At 34.3% G+C, this 10730-nt stretch overlaps 1 protein-coding gene across 1 annotated transcript; it reads left to right on the top strand.

Annotated features, from left to right (window-relative positions):
* The first annotated feature begins 208 nt into the window (after positions 1–208).
* LOC147815831 (uncharacterized) lies at positions 209–5437 on the top strand. The gene has a single exon (XM_087156607.1). The coding sequence runs from the start codon at positions 209–211 to the stop codon at positions 5435–5437; it is 5229 nt and encodes a 1742-aa protein (XP_087012733.1).
* The last annotated feature ends 5293 nt before the right edge of the window (positions 5438–10730 follow it).

Raw genomic sequence — 10730 nt, 5'->3', positions numbered from 1 at the left:
AAAGGTAGATGTTGTTCTTTTTCAAAATATACTGAAGTTGTGTTTTAATTACGTTTACGAGAATTAATATCTGGTGCCGAAATACTCATACGAATCAGCGACTTGGAACTACGCCAAAAATTACTACGAATTACGCCAAAGGTTTTTTACGAAACTATTACTATTGCGAACTTTTACTATTGCGAATTTTGATCTCCACGAAAGAAAAATGGCGACGAAAGAAGAACAAGTGTCGCAATTGAAGCGGAAACGAAAAACTATTCGAAGCAACATAACTCGTGTCTCAACTGAGATTGACAACATGACAGACGATACTTTGAATGAAGATATGGAATATGCGGTAAGTCGTTTAACAACTATTTTAAATGAAATGAAAACGATTGATAATGAAATCCATGTTCTTTTTACGGATGACGAATATGAAAATGACATTACTCAATGTGAAACTTATACAGAAAATGCTGAGCGCGCAATTTTTAAAGCCCGAAAATACATCCAAAATAAACTATCGCCAACTATTAACGCTAGCTATAATCTTAATTTGGGCACTGAAAATGTCAATTTGGAGACTAATTCGGTTACTAATCCATCACTTGCTGGTCAGATAACAACTGTTAGCCCAACGTGCACAGTGAAACTACCGACGATTAAATTAGAACCATTTGGCGGTGAAATTGAAAATTGGCAAAGTTTTTGGGAACAATTCCAATCTTCTGTAGACTCCAATCCAAACCTTTCAACTATTGACAAACATGTGTTCTTAAGAGGTTATTTGCAAGACGAACCAAGACGTTTAGTTGATGGTATCAGTATTGTTGCTGCCACATATGAAACCACTAAAAAGCTACTAATGGATAGATATGGGGACAAAAATAGAATTATCCAAGCACATTTGGACTTTCTGGAAAATCTAACACCAGTACGCAACTCATCGGCAACAGCCTTAAATGAAACCTACATTGAATGTAATAGAAGATTGCAGGCCTTACGCGCACTTGGTGAAGACATTGACAGTTACGGTCGTGTATTAGCTCCAAAATTACTACGAGCGTTTCCAGACGACATTTGTAAACAGTGGATCATTCATGCCCAAAGAGAAAAATTGGCCGAAGGAAACATTACGAAAATGATGGAGTTCTTATCACAAGAAGTGCAAGGAGCATTAACTACGTCAAAAATAAAAGGTGACGTTATTGAACCGTTTACTCCAACTACTGCCTTTAACGTAAATAATAAGTCCACTTCTGTACACAGGAAAAAGAATTATACCCCATTTTGCCCCTTTTGTGAATCTTCTGGTCATTGGGCTCAGAAATGCGAAACCATAACTGACTATGACACTCGCATACAAAAGTTAAAAGGCTCTAACCGTTGTTTCTTATGTACTAATAGAGGACACAGAATGACAAATTGCCCTCGAAAAGATACTGCTCGCTGTACAAAATGCAAGAAGAAACACCACGTATCCATTTGTTCATCTGCACTAAACACTGCGATCCAAAATAGTGAGGTTCATCACATCAACATACCTAAAACTAGCTTTACCCATTTACAAACTGCACGCGTGTATGTTACTGGACCCACAGGTCTTACGAAGTTAACCCGATGCATTTTGGATGGAGGTAGCCAGACAAGCTTTGTCGATGCAAACCTCATTGACAAACTGAAACTCCCAATTGTAAGCACTGAGCAACTAAATGTACATGTTTTTGAATCTCCCAGTACTTCACGAAACATGCGACGATGTGTGCAACTTTCACTTTCAAGTTTATGGAACAAAAACTCTGTTTCTATAACAGCTTTCGAAAGTTCCAACAGATATACCTCACACCCTGCTGCCCCTGTGGACGTTGTTCGATTTGCTCGAAGCCGAAAACTAACACTTGCAGACCCTCCAGGAGACGACAACTTACCCATCGAATTGCTCATTGGTGGTGATTATTATTGGCATGTGGTCACTACGGAACCCCCGATTAAAGTTACAGAATCTCTTGCCATAGTACCCTCTATTTTTGGATGGATCCTTAATGGGTCACGAACACACACAACCATCAAACATGATTCATCAGTTCACCATGTTTCTGTTCAAATTTCTGATGATTGTTTGGATGACGAAGTGCGTTGCTTGTGGGAGTTGGATAGTATTGGTATCAAAGATACTCAAATCAGGAACAAAACTGTTCGAGAAAATGAAATTATGAGAGAATTTCACGAAAACTACCAAACTGAGGGAAATCGTAGAGTTGTGTCTCTGCCTAGGAAGCCTACAAAATCAATTTTGTCTACTAACATAGCTACTACCGAAAAACGTTTGAAGTCTCTCCAGAAGCGACTTGCATCTAATGATGCTATGAAGAAAGAATACGATAGTTGTATGCTAAACTACATTGTAGAAGGACACGTTGAAGTTTGTGAGCTAGAACCTTCAAATTCAAACACTGTATTTTACCTACCCCATCATGCTGTCAAAAAAGTGAAACTTAACGAAACCAAATGGAGGATTGTTTTCGATGCATCATCACATGATCCAGGAATGCCTTCACTGAATGATACTTTAGAAATCGGTCCAAATCTTTTACCTGAAACGATTGGTTGTCTACTCAGACTGCGAATGCACAAATTTGCAGTCACAGGTGACGGAAAAAAGGCCTTTCTACAACTAAGCCTACATGAAAGAGATAGAGATTCCACAAGATTTTTCTGGTACAGACTAGCACAGGACAAAACTAACCCATCTTTCACGGACGAAATAATTACTTACAGATTTACTCGTCTACCTTTCGGACTAGCATGCAGCCCCTTTTTGTTATGTGCTGCAACACGTGAAGTGGCTTCAAAGCACGTGAATGAAATCCCGATTGCTGCTCCCATGATCGATAAACATCTTTACATGGACGATTTTGTTGCTAGTGTTGAAACAGAATCTGAAATCACCACACTGCATAAAGAAGTCAAAGAATTGATGCAATTGATTGAAATTCCAATGGAGAAATGGACTACAAACTCAACAATGCTTCAGAACCAATTACGAGATCAAGATGAAGGATTCAAAACAACTGTTAAAGTTTTAGGCATAGAGTGGAATACAGAAACTGACACCCTCGGAAATACTTTCAAAACCTCTCTCTGCGCTGTTCAAGACAAACCACTTACAAAGAGATGGCTACTCCACTGTATTGCTAGCTTCTACGATCCTTTAGGACTGTTTTCTCCCTTTGTAATTTTTGGAAAAATTCTGTTTCAAGACACATGGATTCTAGGAATTAAATGGGACGAAATACTGCCCTCTAATTTGGCAACTTCATGGAATGCTGCTATTGGAGAACTTGATGACGTTTGCTCCTTTCAAATTCCTCGATTTATAGGCGTTTCATCACACGTTCCCTTTACTATTCATGTGTTTTGCGACGCATCTGAACGAGCCTATGGAGCAGTTTTATACACAGTTAGTTCTCATGGTGATCAAGCAAACGTGCATTTAGTGTGTAGTCGCAACAGACTTGCACCTATCAAGAAAGTCACCTTGCCCCGCTTGGAACTGCTAGCGGCTCTGATGGGAGCTCGATTGTTGCGATACTTCTGTGCTGAAACTAATATTCCTATGTCCAATGCAATATTGTGGAGTGATTCCCAAGTAGTTTTGGGTTGGATTCGCAGTGACCCAAATAAATGGAAGACATTTGTTTGCAATCGAGTAACGGAAATTGTTTCTCATACTAATCCTTCCCAATGGAGACATTGCCCTGGAAAGGACAATCCTGGTGATATATTATCAAGAGGTACTTCACCATCAACGCTAAGACATCTAGAAATCTGGTGGCACGGTCCTAAGTGGTTAATCAAACCTGAAAACTGGCCTGATTCTAAAAACACTTATGAAGATTACACTCACAACTTAGAATTAAAGAAGAAGAAAGTGCAGACTCTTTACACTGTCTCTACTCTGCCAATTATCAATGCTGGAAACTACAGCTCTTACTTTAAATTGTTACGCGTGACATCTTGGATTTTTCGCTTTATTCACAACTGCAAAACACAAGAAAAGATGGTTGGTGAATTGAATGCCACGGAACTGAATCAAGCTTGCAACTATTGGATACAAGCCGTTCAGAAGGAATCTTTTCCTTTAGAATATGAAGCCCTGTCGAAATCAAAGTCACTTCCTAAGAACTCAAAAATAGAAAAACTCAACCCACTTTTTGACAACAACATAATACGTCTTGGAGGCAGACTGCAATTTTCTGACTTATCAGAATCGGAAAAACATCCCATCTTATTGGAAGGTTCTCACCCTTTTACAAGCCTGCTCATACGCCACACACACTTAAAAATGCACCATCTAGGAATTAGGATTGTGCTTTCTCAGCTTCGTTCTAAATGGTGGATATTAAGAGCAAGACAAGCCATTAAAAAGGTCATACACACTTGCCTTCCTTGCAAGATACTGAAGCAAAAGCGTGGTGAACAGATAGAAGCTCCATTACCCGCTGAAAGAATTCAAAAGTCGACCCCATTTGAAACAACTGGAATTGACTTTGCCGGACCCCTCTATGTTAAAAACGAAAAATTGGTTACAAAGGCCTACATAGTCATATTTACGTGTGCTGTAACTCGAGCCATCCACTTGGAAGTAGTGTCTAATTTAAGCACTGATCTTTTCTTACTTGCGCTACAACGGTTCGTATCTCGACGTTCCCTTCCTCATACTGTGTACACAGATAACGCCACAACATTCGGCGCTGCAGACAAGGAGTTGAGGTCCTTGTGGAACATCATATCCTCTTCCAAGGTACACCAGTTTTATGCTCATCACAACATGACATGGAAATTCATCGCCCCACGTGCGGCTTGGTGGGGAGGGTTTTGGGAGAGAATGATTGGTACTATCAAACAGTGTCTGCGGAAGACCCTTGGTAAAGCTTGCTTAGACACTACCAGTCTGGTCACGGTTCTATGCGATATCGAAGCCGCCGTGAACAGCAGACCAATTGTTCATGAATATGGTATTACAGACGATCCGGACGAAGCACTGACACCCTCTCACTTTCTAATAGGAAAACGACTCACAACTATCCCTTCTGGCCCATCGAGTTCGGACTCTGATTTAACACGCATATGGAGAAGTCGTCAACAATTAATGGACTCCTTTTGGAAAAGATGGCAGAAGGAGTATTTGATGGACTTGAGAACATTTCACCATGTGAGGAACCCATCTAAAGGTACTGTAATCCGGGTCGGAGATGTGGTCTTGTTGCAGGAGGACGTCAGACCTCGGCACACCTGGAGGAAAGCACGCGTCGAGTCAGTAATCTTAGGCCGTGACAACAAAGCACGTACATGCATACTGCGTGTAAATGGAGGGACAATTTCCCGACCCGTGCAGCTGGTCATCCCCCTGGAGGTCGACCAGGGCGGGGAGGATGTTGCACGCCTGTAATTACCTAGTAACGAGATTAAGTAAAGGAACTTAGTTGTCTCTGCATGGCAACACTTTAGTTAGTAGTCGTTTGTAAATAAAGGTAGATGTTGTTCTTTTTCAAAATATACTGAAGTTGTGTTTTAATTACGTTTACGAGAATTAATAACTTATATATATATATATATATATATATATATATATATATATATATATATATATATATATATATATATATATATATATATATATATATATATATATATATATATATATATATATATATATATATATATATATATATATATATATATATATATATATATATATATATATATATATATATATATATATATATATATATATATATATATATATATATATATATATATATATATATATATATATATATATATATATATATATATATATATATATATATATATATATATATATATATATATATATATATATATATATATATATATATATATATATATATATATATATATATATATATATATATATATATATATATATATATATATATATATATATATATATATATATATATATATATATATATATATATATATATATATATATATATATATATTGTATTTTCACAATTATCTCTATAAACTATTAAGCTTTCTAGACTCTAGTCTAGACAGTTTCTTTGCGTCTCTTATGAATTACTTCTTATTTTACATAAGAAAATTATATATATATTTTTTAGCAATTTTTCTATTTGTTTCTAATGTTAAATATCTATATAATTGCAATATTTTAAGAAGAATTATTTTGTTCTTTTATGAGGTGTGAGCAAACGGGCATATGTAAAATAAAATAACACATTTTTAGAGATTAAAATATTAGAAAAGAAACTTTTTCAATTATTAATCTGATTCATTATATTAAATTAACAGTAGTTTCAAAATTGTGTAATAGTTAAGAGGGGCACGTTAAAGGGAAAGCAAGAAAGGAATATTTTCAAACTACTTTTTATTTTGTATAAATATTGGTAAAAATATCTGGTATAATATTTAAAGGTTATTTAGATATATTTTTAAACTATATTTTGAAAGTCTACTGAAATTCTTTTTCCTTTTTTTTTTGAATAATTCTATTTGAAATATTAAATTTGCACAAGAAAATACTAAGGCAAATGTAATATTTAAATTTATATGGACTTTATTTTTTGCAACTGGAAATTTGCGTACAACAAATAAGGCCCGTTTAAAAAGAATTAAATTAGTTCATATATATGGGTGAATGCTAAGCTTTTTTGTCGATTTTTCTTTATAGATAAAACATTCGAAATTATTATACAGTTATAAAATAGGAATCAAGCGATGCATTTCGAAAAATTAGAATCGAATTTGAGTGTTTTCTTTTAATTTAATGTGTAATATTTAACAATACACCATATTATTTTCTTTAACTACGTGCGCATAAAACGATATAAAGTAATAAAAATATTTTAAAAAGCAGAATTAAAAATAATTAAAGAAATATTTTTTCAAAAAATGTGAAAAAGCTTGTTATCAAACAAAAATTATAAATAAAAAAGCACAGAACAAATAAAATTAGTTAAAAAGTTACTCGATATAAATCAATAATCAAATCACCATAACCTCACATATTTGTTTTTATTTACTTAGTTAGGTATATATCTTTATTTATATCTCGTTACAGCTGCACTATGGGCTATTGGGGGTGGTCTGGGAAACATTCCTGAGCATTATCTAAAAATATACCATCACAAATTTGATCCTTTGCATAGGGGATGGCACCCCCCTCGCTGTGCCAGATGACCCGTGTGTGAAGTTGAACACTTTACGATTGACCAGTTTAATGAGGACCGATACCGCACACTCTCGGTCCTTACGTGGGCTGATCAAAGTGGTACCCCAACAGCTTACAGACCACAGAGACTGATTTCGGCGTTCTACTAGGAACCATGCCTTTAAGATCAGCCCACTGCGAGAGTATTTGTTTATAGAAAATCTCGTTAAAAATAAATAGATTTTCTTATGTCAAGAAATGCATGGATTTATCTTATGCATGGATTTTATCTGATTATTTTGTATACTGATCTTTTCTTGCACTGAAAAGAGATGTAGTCGGATTCATGTCTTAGAAGCAATCAGGCTAGCCTTGAGAGTTTTTCGTTGATCTAACGTAAAGTTATAGCAAAAATGCACTATACAAAAATGTATGTTTTAAAGAGTTAATAACATTAATCTAAGTATTTGGAAAAATATTTATGATTTCGTGGTGATAAACAAACTAAGGTGATAGGTGCTTACTAAAGCAGCATTTGTTTTAAAAATTATCTTCTTTTACCAAGTTGTTCCTTATTATGGTTTCCAGATAGGTACTATAGTAACGTCGGATAAAATAACTATACTCAGAAGCATTTTACTTCTACAGAGTTCGTTGCGTCTTTTCTGAAAACACTGTTCAGAACAATGCAAAAATGTGGCTGATCGTTACGTAGCCCAAAAGTTTCTAATAAAAAATAAACATATTTTAAGTTCCCTATGAAAAGTGAAAAACCTTTAAAACTGCATATTCTATTCCCTGATTACATTTATATTCAAATTTCTAAACGTGACGTGTGTATACAACTGAGAATTCATCGATCATAGTTTAAGAAAACTTTTCAAAAAACATAACTTTACACAATTCCCACTCTAAAAGTCAGACAAAATATTGAGGAAAGCAACGTCATCGCCAAAGAATGAATGAATATTATAGTTCTTTGTCAATTTAAATCTTTTAAAAAATGCATTGCGCTTGGTCGGATTTTTCACACTCAAAATCACATACTATATCAAAATTTGTTAGATATACGGCCATTTTTATGATTTTTTCATAATATTCTTGAAGTAGATATTTTCTAAGAAGAACTTTACCCAGTGTGAGTTTGTTTCGCAAAGAAGAACGTCATATCCCTCAAGGGGCTAAATCCCAGTCGAATGCTATTTATTATGTAACCTATGTCGGGAATTTGATTTTATATCCTTGTTTATTCTTTGCATGTATTCCATTGCCTTGGGGATGTTGTGTAAAAAAAAATAGAATCTTATACATGGGGATTTTAAATAACACTGAACATTCAGCGTTGGAATTGTATAATATCGATTTTTGAAAGTAGAATATGTGCTTGAGGAGACGGGGATGCATGTTAGTCGATATTAAGCGTCGTAAGATGTCAGTCACTATTGTAGGTCTTATTTTTGCTAAGGCTGAATATTTCGTAATCACTACCTTAACCCTTTGCACTATTTTCACGAGTCTGACTCGTGGGGAAAATTTTGGGTCAAACATGAATATCACGAGTAAAGCTCTTTGATTAATTTCATGTCAAACGTGAATATCACGAGTCTGGTTCGTAATCGACATTTCGGGCCAAACTTGAATATATCGAGTCAGGCTCGTTGATTAATTTCACGTCAAACGTGAATATCACTAGTATGGTTCGTAATCGACATTTTGGGTCAAACATGAATATCACGAGTAAAGCTCGTTGATTAATTTCATGTCAAACGTGAATATCACGAGTCTGGTTCGTAATCGACATTTCGGGCCAAACATGAATATCACGAGTAAGGCTCGTTGATTAATTTCATGTCAAACGTGAATATTACGAGTCTGGTTCGTAATCGATATTTCGGGCCAAACATGAATATCACGAGTAAAGCTCGTTGATTAATTTCATGTCAAACGTGAATATCTCGAGTCTGGTTCGTAATCGACATTTCGGGCCAAACCTGAATATCACGAGTCAGGCTCGTGGCCTTTATCTCGGGCTAAACAAGAATGTCTAAATGGGCTCTTATCTCTCTTTTTTATATGAATAGGTAATTTATATCTTGTTTCATAATCTCTTATCCTCTAATCTGTGTCTCTCTTGTCTTAGTCTCTTTTCGTGAACATACGGGTGCATTAGTTGGGCACGGCCTGTTCCAAATTTCAGGCAAGAGGTTAATACTAATTTTTAGAGTCTTAGTCATAAGTGAAGTCAGAAAGGTATGTGTATTAGGTGCCGAAAATCATGGATAAAAGAACACAAAAACGTTTGAAAATTTCGGGATTCACATTTGTGGAGAGCAGACTTAAAATAATCAAATGTGTAGAAAGCAACTTTTCTCTATAGTTTGATTTAACATAACAAGATTCATGCTGATTCTTTTAACTTGAGTATGAATTCAAGCTTAGTCATGCATACCCTGGAAACAGTTTAATTACCAACAATATCCTTACCATTTATCTCTGGGGGTCAAGCTCAATTTTATGAGCTAAAGTAATGGTCCCAAAATGGAACACTATGGTTCTGTGGACTAGTTATTCATTTTCAGCTTATATACATATACCGAAAACAATTTCATAGCTAGAGTAGATATAGAATAGGAATTTTTTACAAATTTTATGTGTATGTCATAATACCGAATTTAAGATTATTGATGATACAGCGATGAAAAATCCTCATTCCTCTAATTAAATATTTTAAAAATAGTCTTATGGGTTATAATGCTCACAATTATTTTAATAAACTTCATTTATAAAGTCAGGGATTTGTCGAAAAAACGTTGATTATATAGGGTTCTCTAGGAGAAAAAATCGGGAACAGATGAGCTAAAGAATCCATTATATTTGTGAATGAATGTTTTTAAAATAAGTATTGAAATGCCATTTTGCCAAATTGGCATTGACTTTTTAAATGCAATCGGAAGTTTCTCGCTAAAGATGGCTAGTGAATAAGAAAATAAGTTTAATCCATACGAAATAACATGTCATATTTCATACAATCTCTAAATTATCAAATCTAATAATAGATGTTTGTTATTTCTTTGTTTGGTGAATGATATTTAAATTGGGTTTTGACTTGGTTTGCAACTGTTTTCTCTCTTAGCTCTACTTCAAAAAAATATAGAAGAGTGATAAGTTATAAAATATTTTATTATTTTTCATTCTTATTTTTAAAAGAACAATCAATAGATAAGGACTGTCTACTATTACATCAAATTAGTAATGGTAACATCCAAAATCAGATTGAAAATTTAGGAAAATATTCTTTTGCGAAGTTGTATAATCAAATATTAAACCTATTTACATTCTTTCCAAAGATGAATTTAATCAAGTAAAATTGTCTTCGCAATTAAAATCAGTGAAAAATTTTCAGAATAATTTTTTTAATATCAATTGATGCTACGCACTATATAGTTTCGCATTTTTTGCAAATAATAGCAAGAAAGAACAAGGAAGTAGTTTGAGCTATTATAGCATATTCTTTAAAGATAATCTC

The sequence above is a fragment of the Parasteatoda tepidariorum genome, chromosome 2, assembly GCF_982258835.1.
Source record: "Parasteatoda tepidariorum strain Cologne lab strain chromosome 2, Ptep-v5.0, whole genome shotgun sequence".
NCBI lineage: Eukaryota > Metazoa > Arthropoda > Arachnida > Araneae > Theridiidae > Parasteatoda > Parasteatoda tepidariorum.
Note: the sequence above shows the minus strand (reverse complement) of the source record. Positions and strands in the feature narration are given on the sequence as shown.